Genomic DNA, 25407 nt, shown 5'->3' with positions numbered 1-25407 from the left:
GGACTTTCCAAGTTGTGCTTTTCATGCAGTTATTATGGTGGAAGAGGCAACCGCTGTCTGAACTCTTTAGGGGTAACACAAGAAACTTAATAAAAGAAAACATCCGAGAATTGTACAAAAAGAAAGGGTTTCTTCTGCTTCTGCATATGTCAAGTAAAAGCTGTATAAATTATTTTTCTAGATCAGAAGCTGAGAGATTTTATTAGCTTGTACTACTGACCTGTGCAGACAGTTTTCTGGCACGTTTTTCATGACTTGTTTACAGTATCACCTCAGTTATCCAGAACTTCTTGTTATCCCCACAAGGGTCAAATTCCTGACATGTATTAATTACACTGAAAATTGCCCTGGATTACTTGAAACCTCAAATAACTGAACCTATTCACCGTCCTCCCTTTTAAATAACAGAGGACATACTGTATAGTGGTGCTAATACTTTGTGGCTGATCTCTGTAACTCCAGAAATTAATGTATAAATTTCACACTTCTTATCTAGCAGGTCTGTCGGCTTTGGTCTGAAAAACAGTCTCAAGAAGCAGAGAGCATTTATAGCATGGTCCTACTCCCTGCTGTGGGCTGTGGGGCACGAGGAAGGGCAGGAAGGTTAGAATCAAAAACCACTGACCAGCATTCCTGATCCACGCACTGCTGGCCAAGGAAACAGAGCCGCTCCACAGCCCAGCCCTCCCTAGTTGCCAAATGACCTTGGATCTCCCCCGTAGTCAGCCAAAGACTAGCTGCTGCCTGCATGGTACGCGTATGTCCCACTGACACTTGAGCTTTTACAGTTGTGGCTACGGGGCTCCATCTCCTCGTGCCCATCACCAAGCAGTCGGGCCTGCAGCTTCCCCCTGAGGGCACTCACCAAGCAGCTTCGCAGGAACCTCTACAACTGCACGATCAGGGCTTGGAAGCAAAGTGAGGATGCAAAGACCTACTGGCAACTCACACGTTCAGCTAACAGCAGGCATTGGCTCCAAGATCCCCAATGTTGTTTGTTGCTAGGCAGGAGTGGTAAAGTTAGGATTGGTTTTGGAAAAACAGCAAGCCTCCTTCCAACCAAACTAGAAATGGTATTCAAAGGGTAACAGCAACAAGGCATTAGAAATATCCAGGAACGCTTGGTAACACCCGTGGGATTTGTTGGCTGTGCAGCCAAGCCACGCAGCACCCAACCAACCCAACAGTTATAAAAGGCAAGAAGCAAGAGCACCTGCAGCCCAGGCTATCAGTTTAATGCCTGAAGTTTTCTGCCCACAACAGGTGCAAGGGTGAGATTCACATCTGGCACTCAGTCCAACGTGCCTCCCAACGGGACTGCAACATGCTAAGTCACGTAACATTTCTCTAGCTGTTGCAGTAAAAGGAGACCAAGTCAACACCAACATTATGACCAAAAAGGAAAAGGAGGAGGAAGGGGAGAAAAGCAGCATTTTTACCATTGGCCTTACGGGGAAACACAAGCTTGATTCTAAATTGTGTGTGAGAACTAGTACAATTCAAAGAGAAAAGCTGAGGTGATGAAGGAGCATACAGAATGGCCTGAAAAAAGCTGAGCTGAACTCAGTACACACTTGGATTCATGCACGCCTTTAGCAAGTTCAATACTCTCCCCCTTATTGAAAAGCCTGAAAAGAAAACTCCTTTTCACACATCGCACAGTGATAAATCAGTGCACACTATTGCCCCAAACAGAAGCAGACATTTGCCATCTAAGTAACAGTGCTTCCCACATGAAGATGAGGAGGCAGAAGTACACAAAGATGTGGTAACAGCTAGGACTTTAACAGAAGGACACCACTCCAAACAGCTGAGGATTGCCTCTGTACTGCCATATTAATTTTGTAGATTTAGTTACATTGCTTGTCCAGAAACGAACGTGTAATTCTCCTACTAAGCTGTGGAACAGATTTACACATAGTATCACAAGGCTATTCAGCTTTCAAAAGGTTAACAGTTAATGGCTTTGATGTCCCTCAGTCAGCTAGTTCAGCCTACCACCGTATTTTTGCACAAGCAATTAACTAAGCTGCTTCCTCTGCAGCATTAATTTTAACAGCTTTACAATAGTATCATTAGACCTCTGGACATTTAAGGGGAAGTGCATTACAATTGGAAAGTACCGTGCCAAGCAGGAAGCAAGCAGCTTTAATCCAGGAGCACTGAGGAATGCAGAAGGAAAGGAGACTTCAGTGTCGGATATTTCAGCTTCTAGGAACACCTGACCACAGCACCAGACTGCAGAATTTTACTGGGCTCTTACACCAAAGAAATCACTACAAATGGATCTTTAAGGCATTAGTTTTCCACTAGTTTGCCTTTTTGCTTGCTTGCCTTAAGCCAGGGCAACAACTGCAACATGATCTTTGGAGCAAGACACGTTCCATCATCTGCATTCAGCACGTAGGCTCCTGCTAGCAACATGCACATCATCTGACAGAAATCCACTTACAGTGCCCGGAAAGGTTTTCAGCATAGAAACAGTACGAACAGTTGCTAGCAGACGTAAACTGCAACAGACTTCACTGAGCTGATTCACAGCCAGGAAGGGGATTAGAGACAGCATTCTTCGGCCACTATCTTCAGCCTAAGGGCTGGGGTCACAACAGACCGTTACTAACTCGTGCTTGCTCCCTTTTCACAAAAGCAGAAGGCAAAAGGAAGCCTGAGCCTCCCTGGCCCATTTTGAGGTGGCAGATCTGTTGGTCTGACCACACTGTGGAACCTTTTATACCCGCTTGCCTCCTGGGGACTGGTCAGGTTAAGAGCTACTGGGAAGGCATCTTCCCCTCTCACATCTCCAGTGTTACTGCCATCTGGTTATCAACATTCTCCAGATCGTACCATGTGGATTTTATGGGCAGCAGCACCCGTGTCTTGGATGCTGTGAGAATGTAGGGTAGCAGCAAACACAGCAAATATTTTTACTTTGGTCAGCCCCACTTACACTGAATTTAGCTCTCACTCTCTTCAAATAAATACTGGCATCTAGCTGTTCCCTGCAGCAGAGGCTACATGTCACTGAAAAAGACAGTTGAGGATCAGAGATGGTATTTATAGTGCAGACCTACAGACTCCAACCTGTGAGAGCCTTTCCAGAATTAGGGAGTGAGAGTACTACTAAGTATAGTTTTAAACACAGACAACCTTTAAACTGGGGATTTAGGATGAGACTTTCCCAGGTTCTCATGTCCTTTGATTTTGGCCAATAACTTAAGGATGCCATCTAAGTCTAAACTCCCTAGCTGCAGTTTCAGAACTACTTTAAACTGATCAAATGACATCTCCTACCCTGACTTTGTGAGCCCCTTCCTTCCCTCCTGCCCACACTCCTGCTCATGCAGCTAACATTCTGTAAGATGAAGAAGGGTATTTTTCAGCCAGATCAGTTGCCCACTCCATGTAATAACTATACGAGTGCTAGTGCTGTCACAGTAGAAGGTGTAGGAAAGTCAAATTCTGAGCAGCTGAAACCAACCATAGCCTGAGGTCTAGTTTTTCTTGTTAAGGACAAATGCTGATAATTTGTTTAGTCTTAAGGCATGGATATTCATAGCTCTACTTATTTTATGTGTGCTGGCCTAAACATGTGTAGCACACCAGCTCAGTGCTGCTTTTGATATCTTCATTGGCAAACTAATTGATTTTGCAACAGAAGTTACCCAAAGATTGCAGGTGCTTGGATACAACTCCAGCGCTGCCGCATTCACCACAGGGCATGGGCGACACATTCACAGATTCAGGGCATCCAACTTTTCCTCTGAAAACACCTGAGGACAGTCCACGTCTCCAGAGCACATGATATTTGCCCAACTATTAGCAGAAGTCATAAGCTTCAACAGCGGGGTTTGTCCTGAAGAGTTTAAGTCATTCTGCTCTGGAGCCTTTTGTTTCTAAGACAACAGCTCAAGGAAGGCACTGGATTCTTCATTTAGTGCAGCCCTAAGCTAAATAGTGAATGGCATTTTGTTTGTTAAACTATCGTTTTTTCTGATACTTACAGATACTTAGAGATTATTCTTCAAAAGCTTGCCATTTCTGCAATACTTGCTCAACCAGAGTCATAAACAAATGTAATGCGAGTCATGGCTGAACTTGCAGAAGGATGCTTTAGGAGCTGAAAGCAAATCTAAAAATTAATCCAGTGGGCAACCTGCATTTTCCATGGTACAAAATGAGCTCCTCCTGGAAGCCAGCTGCCCTCCCCAATGTGAGGAAAGACTGTCATTTACAGTAAAGGTTAATGCCATGATAAGGGCAAGTTCACATTTCAGCCGCCTAGCATTAGGGCTTCCGCAGCAGCAATGTTTTTCTTCTTGCCATTTTCAAATGTTATCTCTGGAACCCTTCACTTCATCAAACCTTCTATGTCCAAAAAAAAAAGTAAACAATCATTATACTAAGCCTTTATGTATATAGTTTTACAAATAACATCTTTGTGAGGTGGCTTGACAGCCCCCAAACAGGTAGACTCTCTGCTTTCAATCAAGCACTTTGTTCTAAAGCATGGTACTACCATGGCTTTCCCTTCTCAAGGCTGGGCAGTAAAACGGTGTCTGTGTAAAACAAACAAAAAGGAGATCCTCTGCAGTGACCATACTCTCTTGGCTTTAACACATAAAAGGTTCCCCTTACCTCTGAATCTGCAATTAACATTTTAAATTATTCAATGTGAATAAAGCTAATTATAAACCTATTGATTAAAGCCATGGTTGGTGACTGAAGATGGGACAGCAGTCTAAAAACAGACTGTGAATGATACAGGAATGCCTGTGATATTTTTGTAAGTGTTATTTATTATTTGTATTAACATACTGTCTAGGCGTCCTGGCCATGGAACAGGACTCATGGGGTGAGGTGTTAGACAAAAACAGACTAGCAGATGATCCTTGCCACAAAGAGCTTACACGTATTATTAGCATTTGGCCAAACCAAGTCACAATATTCTCGGCGGCAGAGCTCGGTAGGCACAGGGCATGGCTTAAGCTGCCTGTGAAACTGATGCATCTTTGAATCCTAACCAGTCTAGTTTGGCAACAGGTCTCAACAACATGACAAAGTTTGCATCTGTTCACAGCAGCTAGGGTTCACAGCCATCCTTCAGGTGTGTCCTACAAACCTTTACCCATCTTGGCTGGTGCCATCCTGACCCAACAAGAAAACTGTTCGGGGTGCTCTGGGCGCTAAACAAGAGACTTCAGCTTATAGCAAGGGACAAATCCCTGGACACTGGCAGAACGGGACAGTATCCTTAGCATGACAAGTAGTGGTCCCAGCCAACAAGCAGCTTAGCTTATTGAGTGCACTGTAAGCACTGCAGCCAAGGAAGAATCCAGAAGAAGAAGGGACTTTAAGGCCAGCAGTGAGGTTGGTCTGCAGAAGCCCTGGCTGAATGCTGGCTGGGGCCAGTGGTACAGGAAGCACACAGAAACCTGGGAGGGATCAATAATGGCCCATTCAGAAGCAAACAAGGTGTCACTTCAAGTTTCACCTCCAGCAATCACAAACGCAACACTCCAGCTGGTAGTTGAGGACAGAAGGGACCGCTCATGAGCCAGAGTGGGGTGATGAACATGAAAACTACTAGGAGCTGGCTGAACTCAGTTCTCTGAGGGTGTGCTTTATAGCTAAATGCAGCTCAGACCATCAAAAGCAAATAAACAATGTGAGGTCCTTCACCCCCTTTTGGTTGACAGTTCACATCTTTTATTAATTTCCCAATATTTCAGCCTCTCTTACATCCATACATCAGGTTAAAGTTCAAACTTGGAAGCCTGGGCAACACAGGCTGAACCCAAGTGCAGCAGTGAAATATGTTTCCGGTACCTATGCTACTGTCAGATCAATGATTAGTTTTCAGTTTCAAAAGTACAAGAGTTTTGGAGCCAAACGCAACATCAGAGCGAGCACATCCATTTCAACTAATAAAATACTAACCAAGATGCTAGCATTGTGTTTTGCATTTGAGTCACTGTTTTTTCGCTAAATGGGAGGAGAGCAATGCTTTCTGGACAGCATTTGCATGGTTAATTGGAAGCAAATAAAACCTTCAATCCAGTCTAAAAAAAACCAGCTGAATTTCAGTGTAAAGTTTTAGTTTGTACTCGTTTGCATCTAATTTTTTCCCCACCAATGCTGCTTCCTCTCGGCTTCCTGCCAAATTCAAACTGACGGCTGCTTTCCTCTTCTGCAATGAATTAACTACAGCATCACTGTAGATTCTTCCACACAGACTCTGTTTACAAACAGCCTGGTTAAGAAACACCTGTTGGTTTACTTTTGTATTCTTCATGAAACTTAAGATGTGTTTGTGAGTACAGCATACAGCTAAATTCATTAAACAGAAGTCTTGTAAGGTAGCTATGTCCAGCTCAGATGACACCAAAACAAACAGGCAGGAAAACCTAAATTAAAAATTAATTTGAAAGCAGAGTAATGAACTCAAAGACAGAGTCCAGAAAACTTGAGGGATAAAAAAGCTAAACAGCGCAAGCACACATTTTTTGTACGGATTTTTGTTTTTTTAAGGATGCTATCGTTTTAGTGAAGGGATTCAATATGTATTGCAGTATGTAATGAGCCAAAGCACACAGTGCTGCTGTGAACCACAGGCCAGACCCTAAGTATTGTTTTAGTCAAATATTCAGATATCAGAACTGAAGGGAGGCACAGGAGGTATAGAGAAGCCAATTACCATTTAGCAAAGAAGATCCACAGAAACCACGGCAGAATAGTTTGCACAGCATTTTGCTATGATGTTGACACCTTGCCTTCCATCAACATCCACAAAAATGCTTTTGTGACGGGAGTGCCAAGAACTTACTGTTTTTAGACAGGAAATTTTGCTTCCGTTTACTGCACATGTATCACAACTTGCACAGCAAGCAGCAAGAAGTAGTACAAAATAAGGAAACAGAAATTATCATGTATTATGAAACTATATATTGCAATAGGAACAGGCTCTTTCCAGAAAGTACTACAAAGAATTAAAAGGAAAATGAGAAATTAAAAGAATGAGAAGGTGATTTTTTAAGGGGAAAGAAAAAGTAACACTGAAGTATGAGTGGAAAGACTGATAAAAATAATGCACATTAAAGTTCCATCTATTTACCTTCTCTAATTATTTTCAGTTCTGTGAAAAACACTGCACTATATTGGGTCTTGTAATTTTATTTTCCGGTTCACAACTGCATGAAGAAAAAAAGATCTCATTTGCTGAACTTAATTAGAAGCATAAACTCCTGAAAGCTAATACAATGCTGAAATTTCTTTGGGACATCATATGACATTAAAAAAATACTGGAATTTATGCAACAGTACAGCATAAGAGCGAATTACCAGCACCAGCAGACAGGTAGCTATTCTTAAGAAGGTTCACAGCAAGTTCCCAGAGAACATGTTGCCAAGAGAAACCTCCTAGGAAAATAATCACAGAAAAAACTCCAACTTATTTTCAAAGGAACAAGCTTTTTTAAAACAGCAAGTTACAGTTCTATCCATTTTGGTGCAACATCCATGCAACCAGGTGACTTTTGCAGAGCTATTTTTTTTCCATTGCTAAATCATTCAAATGTCACAAATTTGAGGACCGTACGCAAACTGAAAACTGGATGCCACAGTAAACAGATTTTTATTCAGTAGTGCTGAAACATGAGCCAAGATCCAAGCTAAAGTTCAGACCTCCAACTTTGTCTTGACTACTTCCTACTATTATATGTGAGATTCTTTCACACAGCCTCTGAAGTAAGTGTCTGAGCTCCTGTGGGGATTGTTCAAGGAACTGAAGTAATGCTATAAACTCTCCTAAACCCCGTCAAACAAAAGATAAGGCAGAAACCTTTTCTTTTCTCACCGGGTGACATTATTCATGGAGAGGAAGTAAAAACTAGAAATTGTTTAAGGCAAAAAGATAGTCAACACACAGTGGTTAACATTATAGAGCAAAGCTTATCTACAATGATGCTGGAAAAATTTTATTTCTGTAGAATAAAATACATAATAAAGCATAGTTGTACAAAACTGCAATTAGTAGAAACCTTAGAAATGAGTTCTGCTCACTGTGAATGTCATACAAAATGAAACAAGCCAACAGCAACTCTGTGAAAAAAATGCTGGTTTTGTAAAAATCACTTATACATTAATTATATTCACTGTACTCTAATAATCCATCTTTGCAAGACTTCTGCAGCTTCAGATGGTCTTTTAATTAATACCTCAGCCAAAACAGTTTTCCAGTCTTGCACAATTAAATACACGAAATGATGCCTCTGGAAAGCTGACAATCTTAAAACCAAGATATTCAGTATCAATTTCTCACATGAGGAAATTTCTTCTGGTAACAAGGCTCTTTCAGCAAAGCCTGTTATTCCTAGCTAGGTTTAATTTGTTCTTTGGACCTTTTGTGAATTTGCTTTTTGGTGGGAGCATTAGCTTTCTGGATTAATGAATACTGAACAGTAATAAGAAAGCATTTCATCAAATCTAAGTCTGAATACCAAACCATTGGTCCTACGTTTTACTTCGTTAAAGCAATGTATCATTTCTGCTGTGATAACAGAAACAGTCAGCACTTCTGGAGATCAAAGCAAATTACAAACAAGCCTGCCAAGCTGAACATATGTAATTCTATAGGCAATGCTGCATACAATCCACATCCTGACTTAGACCTGCAACTAGACAAAGATCATCTTTGTGTATTTATATGGCCTGTGCTTAGTATGGTGGCATGCAGATCCTCATGTCCTTACTTTAACACTACAACACTATAACCCATAAATTTTGCTTACATCATTGGTATACAAAAGGTCTGCAAATAAACCATTCCCTCTTAAACCACATGAGGAAGTCACTGGTAAGAATTTCAGAGTAACTGCAGATTCATCTAGCTTTAAATGCCAGGAGAAGTTTCAAGCATTCAGTCTGGTAACAGTAGACCAGTTATACATAATACTTCACAGCAGTGTTATGAGAAGTCACTCAAACATGAAATATAGGCAAAATTTTACACCTGATAAACAGATGTCCCAGATGAACATCTCAGCATATCTTTGATACAGGCTTCAAGTTTACTGTTACTCTCTTTCAGTAAAGCATATTTCTTCATTTGTCCTTACAATAACAAAGGAGAAAAACAGACTATAATCTGGAGAATCAGACTCCAGTAGACATTTTGTAGAGCTACATAATATATGCCTGTTTGTGTCTCTGGAGGTTAAAGATGAAACAAAAGGCACTTTGAGTACTTCACAATTAATCGTAAGTTTTAGCTCCAACTCTGTAAGAAAGAAAACCTACCTGTTGTCTCTACTAGTGAACTAAATACTTATTCTGTCAACTATTGGGAAGAAATTAATTAATTAATTCTGTTAGAATGATTAAGTTACACTTTTTAGGCAGAAGCAGTATCTAGGAGTTCAAAAGCATGTATCTCATGTATCTGCTATCTCATGCAGAAAAGGTACTGAAGTTTTCACAGTATTTCTATGTGTACTGGAAGAAATCACACTCACTGAGGTGAAATAACTAAAAAGAAAGTAACTATATACTATGTCACATGAACCAAAGCTAAGATAATAAAGAAAAAAATGCAAAATATAAAGGAATATACGTGGTCAACTAGCTATGAGGTATAACTGCTTCTGGACTATACTGTCAGTTTTATTTTTTTCCAGACACACAGACATGGTACAGGTAAGAAAAGAGAAAAAGATACACCCTGTGCTCAAACATACTCCTGATGTCTGTACTTTAATACATCATAAATACACATAACAGACTAGAACATCTGATCATTTAAATCCACATAGAATCCTTAAAAAAGCCACTTACCACTGTAAGTAAAAATGTCAACAAAATTCAGCAGGTATGGAACTAGACACCTTTGAAACCCAAGGGGACATCTAGATGGCTTGCCTTGTTTGGAGCAATTTACTCACGGAACAGTAGATAAGAAAACCCACTGGTAAAGTTCAAGAAGCTAGAAGCACCAGTGAACTTTTTTAATAACCTAATTACTTATTAGGAAAAATATTTAGAGAAGTTATTACTAAAGGTAAGTAGAAGACACAGGTACAGAGGTAAAAAAAGTCACTTTCCAACACAAAAAAAAAGGTCTGCTGTATCATTAATAGCCTGAAAATGGCTCTTTTGGTAATGCTTTGAAGATATACATCTAGAGAGATTTATCTCAAGGAATGAGAAAAATGCACACACATAATGACTTTTTCTATGTTGCTCCTACTACAACCACCTTACCTTTGGGATTTTACATATGAATAAGAAAAAACCCAATGTAATTCAATATTATCCTCTTAAAACAGTCATAACAAAAATTGAGTCTTTCCTGAAAGGGAGCCAAGGAAAAGAAAACTGCACTACCGGTATCTTTTGCAGCTGTTTATTTCAAATATTTTGTTCAAATAGAACTGGGTAGGAATAAAACTAGATTGGTTTTAGAAGCAAAAGGCATACAAGGAAACTTTAGAGAAAGGGTGATGGGGATCACAAATCAAATCCTAAAACTATGCAGTACTTATGCAGAAATATGCCTGTCAATCTACAGACTGAAGGACCCAGCCTCAAAGGCTACGTAATAACATTATAGAACCAACTGAAAAATGAATGTAAGATGGTTTCTAATACACTGGAACTTTCAAATGCAGTTTATATAAAGTAACATTAACCTCAGCTATCAACAACTAATATGTTCTGAAATTTGCATAACTAAACTGCAACGTGAGTAGTACCAGAACAGAAAGGAACCGCATATATAAGTATATTGGAGGGCCACCTTCCACAGGCTCAGGGGCCTTTTATGCCCAGCCGCATCTCAAGGTAAAATCAATACAGCCATATTCCTACGTTGCTAATCCTGTTAGACCCAACAACACATTCATACTCCCACCTTCTTCCCCAACAGCAGGCACAGGACTGTGCCACCCCTTGAGGTGACCTCCTGAGCACCTGGTGCTCCTGAGAGCCCATGGGCTGTCAGCACATCCTCTGTGGTCTTCCTTGCTTATAACAGATTATGGTATACTTTTACTCTGCCCTTAAAGACAACATGAAACAGTTCCCTGGATAATCCCACAATGAATGTTATCTGCAGACTGTGGTATTTTGGGGAAAGAGAATATGAGACAAAATATACAAGTACAGTTTTCTTTCTTTATAAAATAATTTTTGTGGTGATGACTTTAACGCATACGTTCCAGTCTTTCTAAAGATAGCGCTACAACTGGAAGATGATGTATAACCAAGAAGATATTCTTCCTCCAAAAATATACTCTGCCTCTTGAATACTGCCCACTTCTGAAAAAAAGGCTGGAAAGTCTTAAGGTGACTATACAGACAGCTCAGATTTCAGAGGGACTGTCTGAGTTTAGTAGGTTAGAAGAGTTCAAATTACAAAAATAATTGCTATCTGAATCACAGAGTCATAAAATCAAGGAGCAAAAAGCAGCAGTGAAAGATTTTTCTCCATTTGATGTACTCACCAAACCTGCAATGGGGGTCGGTAGTCTATTGATCTTTTTTACCAAGCCCGGCTTTATTGCATTCAGCAACCTGTTAGGAGAAAGGAGTGGTTATGAGTGGTAAGTCACAAAATCCAAATCACTAAACACTTGTCCCCAGCACACAAGGATTTCAGTATGGCCGGAAAGGTAGAGTCCTCTCTTTCTCCCCTCCTGAAAACACATGCGTGTACCCAAAGTTCCACCACTGAAATGAAGAAAGACAGGAGGAAAAATACCCACATCACCGTACTTCAACAATATTTATTTTATATCCTAAATTGATCTAGATCACATCAGTCTCGACAGGCTCTGGGTGAATTTTGTCACATCAGTCTGCCTCCATTGCCTCCAGGTCATGCCTGGAAGGGCCTGAGAACAGAAACCCTGAAGGTATCAGGGTATCATAATAGCTTGGGAAGAACAGTCCGGCAGTTTCTGCACTGCAGGAAAATAAGAAAGGACATACACTTGACAGGTGGCCTGTTTATACTTTTGCATACGTACTCCAAATTAAATTCCATCCTTGCATATGTTGTGGAGAACTGAGGTCCCCATAAAACATACATGTGAGAAAACAAATAAAAAGGGAGTCCAAAAAAACCCACCTTGTCATGAAAACATCATTAGGCCAGTGGTACCACAGTTGAACACTGTTCGGTGTCCAAAGACTAGCAACCCCCCCAGACAAAGTTCCCCACCACCCATGAACAAGCTATGAGAAGTGCTGACATTGCTTATTGTTAGAATGTTCCAAAAAAAATGACCAAGCCTCTAAAAGTGGGGAATTTTAATTATAAAATCCTGTTGCAACAAAACCCTGTTTCTTTAGCACCCTTCCCCCAAGAGAAAATACTTATGCCTATTATTCAAAGGCAAATTCAACCAATCCCATCCATTGAGACAAAAATCATCAGGTCAAGACACTCGCTTCAAATTCAAGATCTTTGAAGACAAACAAATATGTCTGTGATTGTTTAAAACTCTCAAAAAAACGAGAACAGCCACTATGGAAAAGAGGAATCTCGCTTTGTGCTGACACTGTCTCCATTCAAGAACTGTCACTTCTGGCAGCTTATTATGGTGGTAAAATTATTAATTATTAATATTTAAGAGGTCTAGCTAAGACATTTATCCTAACTGAAAGAATATTCCTTCCAGCCAAAAGCTAACAGTCTGTGATTGTTTCCAACTCCCTACTTCTGAGCTAAGATAACATGGGGTGTGCCACTCCTACAGGTTCCACCAAGAGCCACCTCTCCATAGTGTCACGTGTTATTTACTGTTTGATTCCTTCTTAGGACTGTGGCAGTCACAGCAAGCTCATTAAGGAGCCCATCCCTCCCAGCGGCGGACACCTGGCTTCGTTAACATTGAAATGATTGGTTTTTTCCTCACTTTTTCCCCCTGAAATAGTACATAGGCTGGGTCTCTGCAATCATTTGAAGAGAACAGAGGAACATAGGGGGAGATGCCGTTCTGAATGTTCTCTATGATCATGGTTAATAAAGCTTCTGCCTGACGTGTCCTAAATTGTACTTGTGTTATTACACACCTGGGAGTCCCCACATCTCCACACCACCATAATCAGGAGTGGCAACAAACCCAATGTGAGTGACATTTTTGGGAGTTGGGGGTATTTTCTTGATCTTCTTACAGTTAAAAACTCTGTAACCCAAGCTCATACAAACTGCTGTACTATTCCTGCTGCCTACTTAAGGTAGAATCTAACACCATTATGTCCTAAAAGCAAATGATGAAAGAATATACTTTTATACATAAGTACTTGACTCTTTCCCTCTAGATGCACAGAATAGCAAGAAACAAACCACGCATCTCCCTTCCTATAACCATAATTTTATTTCACAGATGGAAATCAAACATTACTTTATTTTTCCCAAAAAGGCACTAACCAATCTTTTAGCCTTGCACAGCAGCAACATTATAAAACTATTACTTTCTATTTAGCTCTGCAACAGGCAATTTAAGATTTAATTTTTTTTTTGTCAGAGCGCTTCTTCCCAAATACCGTAGCTCCACTGTGATTTCAATCATCAATCTGCCTATTCTGTCTCAGGAAGGAAAAAAAAAAGACAGATTAGCTGAAGCATCCCACTTTCTTTACTACTCAAATGTGAACACATCAGGCACCATAACCAATATTGCAGGTGCAGATCAAGAGCCATAAACAGCAATAGAAAGTAAAATAAAGAGGTCTTAATGGAAACCTCAAATGCCAAAGCCCATTCTATATAAATCTTCCAAATGGCTTGTACAGGCTTTCCTGTGAAATATGGGAGAAGGATAAAATGCAAGGAAGGAAAGGAGCAGGGAATAAACAACATTTTAGATCACCGTTTGGAGTCTGAAGAGGGAGGAAACGGGATGGAACAAGATGGAAAAGCCTGAGGAAGAAAGGTCTCTATTATTAAAATGTTTACCTCCTGTTGGAAACATCTCTAAACAGTCTGGCACCAAAACCCCCAGGAATTGCTCACTGCAGAATGTGCCAAAGGGAGATTTCTTCCAAAGCAGACTGGCTGCTTCTGAATTATTGCCTCATCTAGAGCAACAGTCCAGATGCCAAAATATTGAGTGGCTTAAGCTTGCTCTGCCACCAACCTGGCTGAAAAGCTGTACTGTTTATGCAGTCTCTCAATGGTCGCCTTCACTCACACAGTTACTATCTGTCCCTGCTGAATACACAGAAGACACTGAATACACCTCTGCCTACATAGGTCAGTACTCTCAAACCACACTTTCTGTGCTGGCTGAGACTCATATGGAGCATCTGCCGTGACATACAAAGTTTTTATCAGCTCCACTAGGTTACTGTTGTTATTTGGGGCAAATAAAAACCCTGGCCATTTTGCACTGGGGACCTGGCACAGGGAGAAGAGTCTGCAGGGGAGAAAACGCTAACTCACACCTTCCACCAGCAGCCCCCTACAAATGCAGTCCTACGCTTTCTTGACCTGCTGACCCTAACCAAAGGACTTGGCTGCCCTGAGCCTCTTGCAGCACACACGTTCCTCTGGCAAACCCACAGGATCGGCAGCTCTCTAGCCTTTGTCCCTCCTCCAAAACTAATCCTAACACTAACCCTAATCCTAACCCTTGTCTGTTTCTGAGGCAAAGACACTCAGGTAAGACCCCAGTGACCAGTTTCACAGAGGAGAAAACATCTGCAGTCTAAACCTTCCTCCAGCCCCATTACGGTGGCCCCATTTGCAGCCCCACTGCAGCTATAGCTCTGGGCTTTGTCATTCTCCCAGCCCTAAAGCTGACCATAATAGTGTGTGTTGACCTGTTAATAAATATTTGTTGTTATTTTTCTGTGCCACTCCAAAAAAAAATTTGTATAAAACCCCCACCAGTTACCATTCAGAAACACTGGCAACTAGCACATGGCACAGCACTGTCCTGCCTACTGCACTGCAGACAGCAGAGAAGTCAGACATCAGGGAGTCCTCAACATGGCCAAAACCAGAAACAGCTATTTTTCTGCACATAGCTGCACAGCAAGGCTAGGCACCTGCATTGTAGGCATCTATGGACAGGTGAGCATTTCCAGCATTTGTTGTCCAACCTCACGGTTATCTCTGAAAATTTTGTATGGCATCACATTAGTCCTCCCCTCCACCCCATCCCCTCCCACCCCCCCAAAAAAAGACAACTTCATATTCTTTTGGAATCATAAATTTGGTAAACTAAAAAAGCATCTGAAAACCTGCTGAATGGATCTTTCTAGGACATTAAATTAAATCTTTAGAAGTATATTTGTATTGTAGCAATCCCTGAGAAAGGTATGGAAAACACAGCGGCAGGACAAGTGTTATGGGAACAATGTAGAACCCATCAGCTTCTACATCAGCTGAAACATACACAGTGCTTTATTTTTACAACATTTATTTCCATTACAGAAGTTAAGCCTATCACCTTCATACCAAGTCGCAGAGGGCAGGCAATGAACATAACCCTTGCTACAATGTACATTTAAGGCCCTATCCCCAGATCATGTTAGACAAGTTACTTCCATCAGCCATTCTTGCATCAGGAAGACACTTGAAGGCACTTGCTGAAAAAACACACCTAGCTGATGGCACATGAAGATCCTCTGCCTCAGACATCTGATCTGTCTGGCCAGCTTAGCAATACTGAACAGCCTAAGGAAGACACTAAGGTCACTAGTGGCAGGTTCAGACAGAGGGTTGAAGCCCTACAGGTCCTGAGTTGTACTGAGACCTTGATTCATGACTCGCCTCCGAGTACCTCCCAGCTCCTACTGACCCTGTCTGATACTAACTCCTTCCTCCTAGGAAGCAGTCCTTTTTCTTGTGCACTAAAAATCATCAGGGCTCAAATACATTCATCCTTGCGATGGCATCAAGGGCAGACACACAGCTCACTCCTAATGTAAATGTCAGTCTCCAGTCTTGCCCCAGACTACCACGAGTTGCAAGCCCAGATTTTCCCAAGCACAAATTTAGTTCAGGTTTTTGTACAGCTGTGTTCTTCAAACATAGAAAATCCTCAAACAAATGTGCATCTTCTAAAGAAAAAAGCAAAACCTTGCTATCAATGTGTATCACATTCTGCTATGCCAAGGTTGGTAAGCGACTGTAAAATGGTCAGAGAGTGGAACTATCTGTTGGAATAGAAGGTTGATTTTGTTGGGTTTGGTTGTTTGGATTTTTTGGTGGGGTTTTTCGTTTTTGTTTTTAAGATATTGCTACTATTTATCATACTCCTGCATCTAGGAAAACAGATGTCAATGGGATGAGTCCAACTAAGCAGTCATGAGAGATAACAAAACAGGATGATTTTAAATCTTGCATTATTTTCTCCTTTTTCCTTCCCCTCCCAGTAAGATACTGATAATTTAAGGTCTGATACTATGCAGTGAGGGAATAGTGGTTGAAACAAACCACAAAACAATGTCCTTCTGTACTGTTTTCAAAAGGAGAATGTAGGTACATTTCCCAAGCATGACCTTTTTGCTAACTGGATTTTGGTGACCAGCAGACATTTTGGAGATTACTGGCAAAGCAAGTTGAGGGAGGATTTTTTAAAACTAACTTTCAGCCAACTTGTTTCTCACAGAAATCATTCTGGACTATTAACAGCTCTTTATGCAGGAAGTTAAATGATATGGGGAGAAAAAAATAAAGAACAGAAAAATAAAGACTAATAATCCTTCTGTTGAGGCTTTCTGGTACCTGATATGACCAGTGTTTCTGAGACATGACCAGAGGGAAGATGATAATGAAATCTCAAGGAACTTTTTAACTGTAAAAGGAGCAAAGACATGGCAACGAGACTTACAGATAGAATAGTTCTTGAAAGAATTCAAACAAAGTATGATGAAGGCAACAACCCCCAACAATCCCACCAAACACCCAAAAGACAATAACCCAAAACAGGGTAAACCCAAGCCTCCTTAGGCGGCAACCACAAAACTTGAGTCTATGCACACACCTGACCTGTTCTCCAGACCCTTCAGGCTCTCAGCTGGGATTTCTGCCCACCTGAGTCATGACAATTCTCTGTTCTTCACTTCTCAGAGTCCTCCTTCCCTTTTCAGTACAACATCCACACACCCATCCTCCCTTTCCCCTGTGCCAGGTGCTGGCTTGGACTCTTCTATAGTTAGCTCTTAAATGAAGACACTACACAGAAGCAAAAACCTTAGAGCTGCCTTACCTTATGGAAACAGGGCATGATGGAAGTGGAAAGCTACTCCAGCCTCACTCAGGGAGAAGCTAGGTCATTTCCTTCCCCCGATAAAAACCAGCTCTGATAGGTATGGGAAGAATCAATTGCTCTATTTGGTGCTGTCCCCAAGGCTTGGCATTCCGGGAGATAAGGTATCTCCACAGCAGGACAGACAGGCTGAAATCAGTACTAGCCACTAACCTACTAGACCCTCCTGGGGTTGTTTATCACCAGTTAAGAATTTGAAAAACTTCTGCCAGGAAGAGAAGGCGTTTCAGGCAACAGCTGATAAAAGATCTAATGAAAAGCACCAAGACAACTGCCCATGAAATTCTTGCAAGAAAGCGTCAGTTAAGAAAATATTCAGAGGATGGCTGCCAAAACCCAGCCTCCAAAAAGAAACAAGAAGTTGTTTCTAAGAGAAACAGGAAGAGAAGCACTTTCAGAGAATAAGCTTCAGAAACTGAAAAAAAGAAAGGTTGAAGCGATATATGTTCACAGATCAATCCAGTCTGGAGGGACAGGTATCCAACAGAGTTCTTTGCTCAAATAACAGATCATATTCCTAAAAAGAAGAGCTGACTAAGGACCTGATTTTAAAATAAAAAGGAATTTCATATTTTAGAGTTCAGGAAATTCTATCCACACTAAACCTTCACGGAGACATTTCTGTTCTTAAGTTTTACAGATTTACATCCTAACAAGCAGCCTTTCAGCACTTGATAATTATTAGGCCAGACAGCTTCAGTATCCACATATTTCAAACTCATGCTCTAGCAGCAGGTCCAAAATGGCCCCAAATAGTTGGAAAAGAGAGAAAAAAATCCACTAACAGTCTTAAAGATGAACAAATCACATTGAAAAGTCAAAATATTTTGTTGCAAAGGAAGTGGCAAAGAAGTTTCAAAATACAGAGATGTTCTTGAGGTCACAAAAATACTTTTGGGAAAACATTCTTGAGTGATTGCTAACGATGCCCGATATTATTTATGTAGGATCAGATGAACAAGGTGCTGTTTTAACAAGCAGGAAAGAACTGACTGTGGCCTATAAAGGGCTCACAGTCCAGTCTGATAAGTAAAAGGTTAATCAGGAACCAAGTAAATATGTAGCACTGGGAAAACAAGTATGCCAAACACAGGACAGCATGGGCCTAGCTATGCCAAAGACTAAAAATATTAACAAGATAGAGGCCTTGCAGAACAGCTCAAGAAAGGCAACAGGGAAGGTTCTGTATAAATAGCTTCACAGGCTATTTATACAAAACCTACCACCACAACAACTGACATGAAGAGGGTCCCATGCACCTATAGATTTACAATTCACACTTAAGTTTTACACTGAGTAGCAACGGCCATGGATAATTGCCTGAAGTACATGTCCAATATAATTTCTTAAACATACCCTCTTGGAACGCTGAAGCCTCTCACAGGATTACCTTGCTTTGCATGTGAGGAACGCTCCATTTGAATAGGTCAGTGTTCCACAGTCTCCTGCCCTGTCAATTACAAAGCTCCACTGAAAAAAACTACTTAGTCTGCTGAGATGCATATTTTTTTTAACAACAATACAAAGACAGGCCATTCTGGCTGTACTCAAGCATGCCCCTCAATGGCTATTCTCCTCTTTTCATGCACAAAGCTGAGCATTATGGTTTACGTTACCTTTGACCCCTCACCTAAACTGTACTAATAAATAGCTCTTCATTATTACATGGCAATAAAACTTACAAGATTAAAAACTCTGGATTCATATAAAACTATTTCAAGTGTCCTCACATGAACCTAAATCTTAATGCTTAATGAGCCTCAGGGCCCGTCTCTCTAAATTGGAGACATGCCAAATCCATGATGCTGATAATGTTTTGGCTTTACAACACAGAGCCTGAAAACTGCAGAATACCAATCCCTTCTTACCTCAAGGCACGGGTCACATTCAAAACTTCAAGTATGCCTATGAAACTCAAATACCTTGTTAGTTTCCAGGAACAGAAAATTTGAACAAAAGCTTAATAAAGTGTAGGAGCTGGGCACCCACTAACTTCTCCAGTGAGGTATCTGGCAAGACAAAAAGTCTCTGCACTGTACACTACACAGCCAGGTGCTGAGCAGATGCCAAGCCTATGCCACTGACAGACAAGTAGCGTAATGTATCTGCAAAATCCTACAATCTACACAGATGACGCAGTATTTGTTTTCCCCTACCAGGTCTCCATAAGTGGCATTAACTTGCAAGAAGAACTTGACTTTTAAACAGCCAAAACTGAAACACCATATATACAGTGAAGGTCGTTTTCTATACCTAATGGTACCACTCACTCAGAAGACAAAGTTCTACTATTCCATAGCATTACACTTGCACTGATCTGGCACATAGCCAGCTCTAGCTGAAAACAGCATTCATGTCTGCCCAAAGCTTGGTCAGATGCACTAGAACCATAATGCAAGCGCAAAGAAACTCAGCTCTCTCAGAAAAAGCAGCTCTTTCATCACCAGTGGCATGAAGGACACAAGCTAAGAAGATTTCTTATTTACAGAAGAAAATTATTCTCCTAACAGAGTAAATGACAAATTTCATTAAGTAATTCTTGATCACAATCACTTTCAGCTCACTGAGATTTATAGCCACACTTCACTTTTTCTTTAAATACGATTTCAGTAATCTATGTGCATGACTACCTTCTCACTTTTTTTTTATTTAAAAGTAAAACCTGAAAACTTTCTTGTACTTTTTGAGATCATACATTCCTAATATGCACAGCTGAAGGGAACCGCCTTTCCTAGATATTGTCCTACATGGTAAAAAGTATAAAACTTTTCCTTAATTGACTGTACATACCCAATTTTAACAAAATTACTTAAAAGCAATAAAATACCTTCACATCTGCTCTTTCAAAACAATAACAAAAAAGTTACAATCAAAGAATCCTGGTCTCATATAATAAGTATAGTTTCTGTACATCTTACTAAGCTACATAACACCATATGCTAATATACAAAGTAAGTGTCTCTAAGAAACAAAGAAGAGTTTGGGAAAATGCTCATAAGTTGGTATCCAGAATTCACACACGAGTGACATCTATCTTCCACCACATATGGTTATTCCTCTTGTATATGTTTATGCCATGACTCAAGGTATAGTTGTTAGAACTTCAATGGTTGAGAAAAATCAAAGATTGATTATGCCTGCATTTACATATGTAAAACAGACATGGAGCCAAACTGTTCTACATACAGAACCCAAACTATTACACAAAATAATGATGCTGTTGAACTCCACCACAAAGCCAAATAATTTCTGCGGATATCTACATTTGGATTTAGTTCGAGTTTGTTGTTTAAGGTCCTTTGCCCAGGTTCTATGTCCCAATGGTTGTTGTTACTCTTCTTTATGGTTTGGTCCTATTCCTGACATTAGAATCTCATTACAACTAATACAAACTTTCAGGGTGGCTGGACTCCTAGTACTGGTTGGTTCCAGAGAAAACTTGAGAGAAAATATGATCCCCATTGCATGTCAGAAATGCTTACAGATATATTGGACATGTAACGCCCTTAGATAGTCATATCAAAGCAACTAACTAACTTGCATTTTCCAGGTGTCACATCCCCACAAAGACGTCTCTAATTGCTGAATGCCCAATGTGAAAGAAGGAATCCCACAGTAAGAGCTGGGCAAGGGGAGGTGGACAGCAAGGAGACCAGAAAGGAACTGCTCACCTTAAAAACACACTTGCAAAAATACCAGAGCAGCAACAACTGGGCAGGGTTGCAGGAAGATGCATGCATTTTTGTCTTCATGTAGTAATTTTTCAACTTATTAATAGCAGTTGTTGCATGGTTAGAAATAAAATCAACTTCAACTTCCTTATCTGCTGTTTCAGAAAAGCAACAGAACTACCCAAATCAGTGGGGGAGGTGGATGGAGACAGCATTTACTTTTTCTTTTGCAATCAACCTTCATTCAGATGCCTGAATCTGTAGAATAGGAACACCTACGCATTGCAACAACCAGATCTAATTCATTCCTGACTAATCCTCTAGCTTCTTACGATATCTGGGTCAAACGTGAATGTTAAAGCTATGTAACAAGAAAAAACACCAAACGTGCTGGAGTGGAAACTGGGGATCTCTAGCGGTATTTCCTGCTACTGGTGTTGTATTCCTGCCTCATATAGCTTTCCACCATGCCCCCAGGAGGGCATATTTGCCCACCCATGCAGAAGTGTAGCCAGGGAACTCCTCAGTCTTTGCATATGAGAATTTAATACACAAAGCAAGAACAGAGCAAGCATTGCCTCTGCCTAGCTAAGATGTCCCTTGCTGAAATCACCATCTGCATTGCTCTCAAACAGCTATGTTAAGAAGCCATGAACTCATTTCAAACGAAGTCATAGTCACTGGCTTCTCAGCACAGCTGGGTGAACAATTAGAGCTGGCATTATCAGGGCAACTGCAGAAGTGAGTTTTCAAATATCCAGAAAGAAGGAAGGGCTTGTGTTACTCTCATCTGTCAGCTTGCCGCTTTATGGCATTCTGCGTTGTTTAAATATGCTCCTAAGCTCCTGAGTGCATCAAGCTATGTAAGTGTCATAATGAGGCCAGATCAAGATACCAGCCACAGCGTAAACACTACCAGAGAGGCAGGTACACAAGGCTTGTGGGTGCCTGTGGCTCACACACACATGTAGGGCTGCTCCGCTAGTTAGGCTGTGGTCCGTAACACGTACATCCCAAGAGTCCAAGATTTTGGCATCACACAGTTGTATTAGTTTTCATATATTAAAATATGCAGGTAATTGCTAGATGTGAATGAATCATTTATAAGCAGTGTAGAGAGGCCTGTCTGAGTTTGTGGGCTATGTAGGCCATAGACATCGGGATCAACTGGAGGGAGGCCTGGAATTACTGTGCATAAGGCTCCGACAGTCCTGCTCTAGACATAGACAGACTCCCCCTGTGCTATTTTGCACATGGCTAGTCTGACTGTTTAGGGAATGGACTCTGGGGTGGTGGCTATCCCGCCTCGCTTCTGCAAAACACCTGCAAAGTCAGAAGGTAGCTTAAGACATGTTTGAGACATTCGAAGTACACTGGCTGTGTCCTCTCTCCTGACATCAGTTTCCAGTCCTCTTGCTGCTCCGATCCCTCAGAACGCAAGCACACTTTCAGTCCTTATCACAAAATACAACAGGTAAGGCTTTTCCCTAAAATTTCAACAAATTGGATAAACCAGACCAAAAGCAATTAATTCTTCCATCTTTGGAAACGTAAGATAGCTATAATTTCTTTCTTGTCCTCTGAAGCTTAGAGACTTTGAGATCAGGTTTTCATCTACTTGTTGATGTCAGCTGCAATGAAAGCACAGCACATTGGAAGGAGGTTAAGAGAAAGCTTGAATAGCGCTAGATTTTGTTCATGAAGTACCCAAGTAGGTCTCTAATGAACCAGAGAAGTCCAGTCTAGAAAGACAATATTGCCTGTGGCAGCTTTACTAGCATTTCTTCACTGAGCAACAGGTAAAAAATTAACTACTGGTGCTACATTGCCAAAGCCTGTACTTCTTGAAGATACCTTAAGAGTTCTCAGTGTTACATCCCAAATTTCTGTTGGGTTCTTTATTTTACAGTGGACTAGGAAACAGTGAGGAGCACACTTTTATTGTTGGCATCATAATTTGTTCATCATCAGAAAGCCAAACTTGAAGGCAAAATTGGTGGCTCTCCGGTTAATGCTCTGTACCCTAATAGAGTTCTACCTACTAACCGGAGCTGGCAGGAGCGGGATGCAATGCAAACATCAAAGCCTCTCAGATTTAAGGTTAAGGAGACTGATCCCTTCAGTTTTTGCACTGATCCCCAGGTGGTAAACGAGGACAAGCAATTTTCCCAACATCACAGAAAAATTTAGTAGCATAACCAAGTGTTGTTCCTTGACCTGCTTATTATTGGAGCTCACAGCCTCCTAAGAAATACATACTTATTTGTTTCATTAATAAAACATCAGTTAGTTAAGCTTTCCATCTTAACAATTTACAGCATTTAAATAAGACTACCTCTGCTTACTTGCAGATAAGATTACAATCTAATCTTGAGATACACATCCCTTACTTTTCATGCAACACAATTAAACGTTTTTTTAATTAATTGTTTTAAATAACATTTAAAGAGCACTCTGAAGCAATTCAGCATACAGCACTTCCCTTGAACACACAGAGGAGAGAGATCCTGTGCAAGAGGCAACCCTTAAATACAAAGAGGTAAACTACACACTCCTTCCGAGTTACACAACTTCTGATCAACAATAACAACTACTTCCCTCCTCCCAAAGCCACTCCTCAGCAAAGACATGAAACTACAATCAAACTAGATCATATCATTTCCTTTATATTTTTCCCCCTTTAACAGCTAAAGTTCAAGCTGCCTGATTAATGACACCAGTGAGATATACAACAGTATTTACACAAGCAGGTTTCAAAGCTGTCGTAAGCTACCTAGAGCTGAGTTACAGGATATTAGCTCAACTCTGCTGCTGAAAAAGCTTCCAACTTCCAGTACCTTCCACAGCATAAAACTTAACCAATAGCTGCAATGGTCAAGCTCAACATCTCAGAAGACCTCATGTATAAATTTCAATATGCATTCAGTTCTGCACAAGCTTTGTCCTTCTGGTGTGCAAAGACAACTTTTATCAACTTCAGCAACAACCCTCCACACCCAGGGAAAGAATTCAGTCTATACAGATGATTCAGATCAGTGGATTCTCCCAAACTCCTGACAACCTGCATGGGATTTTCAAAGAACTATGGGCAAATGGGCACACTTCCAAATTGCTCTTAAAAGTCACCAGCTTTGGCATCTAAACCCACAATATGCTTTTGGAAGACTTGCCTGAAAACTAGCTATTAAAACCACAGAGAGAAACATGCAAAAGCTAACTTGCATCTCTTCTCCAAAAATTACAAAACACATCATTCAAATGCACCTTTAGGCAAAATTTAGAAGATGCCTAACCTTTCCAGAAACTATAAAAGCAGCTGAGTATTGATGGTATTCAGATGGCTAACTCTTGACAGTGCTCAGACCTGGAGTTGGTCCAAAACACCTCACTGTAGCAGAGACGCCTGTAGGCAGGTGTGGAACACCATTTGCCAATCTGCGGTTAACATCTTTAAATAAAAGGAAACCAAAAAGCAAACATCATTTTTACTTTACATAGCTCAACTAAGGAGCTGGGGTGGAGTGAGGGAAACACTTTGCAAAACCTGTTTTCTTTAAGCCACATTTCAATCCTCACCATAACAATAGCTTTGGCACTGAAACGATGCTGTAGTGAAACACCAGTGTGCACAATGTCAAAACTCGCAAAAGGAAACCAACAATTTGACATACTAGCTAAAGTGCATTTCAGCTTTAGTCAAGATTGTATTCAATGCTCAAAACTGCGTTACTTACTCACACAGAAGAATGCCATTTTCTAATCCAGAACGAAAATCTTTCTCACCAAAACTTCTGCCTGTCACTTGCTGCAAAACAGTAGGGGGGGGGGGAAAGAGTGACATCTATTAGAAAATGTGCTTTACAAGAGCAATTCATAACATTCAGTTAAAGCATCTGCTGCATAGGAAACATCTGAGCTTTACAGGCCTTGCCAAAGGACTAAGTCATGTTCATCAACCAGTCTCCTCCTCCCTCATAGCTCATTTCATTGAACTATTTAACACACAGAATAAAGTATTTGCTCTGGCCAGTGCCATTACAGGTTATAACACAGCTGTCGTCTAGAAGTAAAGAACAAAAATGACAAACCAAAAACTATAATGTAATCTTCAGAGTATTTTTTTAAATTTTATCATTCAGTGTTTTGATTTTTAAAACAACTGTATTTAGACAAACTATATATTTTTACTGTTTTTTCTCCACCATGTTAAAAATATTGTACTTTTGGGGTTGAACTTTTGGCCTTTATCACCTTTCTAGAACAAGCAAAGGCAATTGGAAACCCTCCCATGAGTTATAGCCCTTCAGACACATGCCACAATACTGGTCATATTAAATGATATTTCAGATCATGAAGTCAACTGTGAGCGTGAATACAAACTCAGTGGAAGCTAAGGTTTAGAGACCTACTCACAGTCCTGTCAGGGATGCTTGAACCAGGAGGTACATTCTGCATCACAA

The 25407-nt window shown here is 40.6% G+C and overlaps 1 protein-coding gene across 2 annotated transcripts in view; it reads right to left on the bottom strand.

The window, feature by feature from the left end:
• The window catches only part of LIMCH1 (LIM and calponin homology domains 1), a 181361-nt gene that overhangs the window by 90404 nt on the left and 65550 nt on the right, over positions 1-25407 (bottom strand). For both annotated transcript variants that reach the window (XM_080373762.1, XM_080373763.1), the window contains exons 2-3: positions 24682-24752; positions 11496-11565 (exon numbers count right to left, since the gene is read on the bottom strand). In XM_080373762.1, coding sequence (XP_080229888.1) covers positions 11496-11565; positions 24682-24752 — 141 coding nt within the window. The remainder of the gene's footprint in view (positions 1-11495; positions 11566-24681; positions 24753-25407) is intronic.

The sequence above is a fragment of the Falco punctatus genome (genome assembly GCF_963210335.1).
Source record: "Falco punctatus genome assembly, chromosome: 1".
NCBI classification, from domain to species: domain Eukaryota; kingdom Metazoa; phylum Chordata; class Aves; order Falconiformes; family Falconidae; genus Falco; species Falco punctatus.
This window is presented reverse-complemented; position numbering and strand designations above follow the sequence as displayed.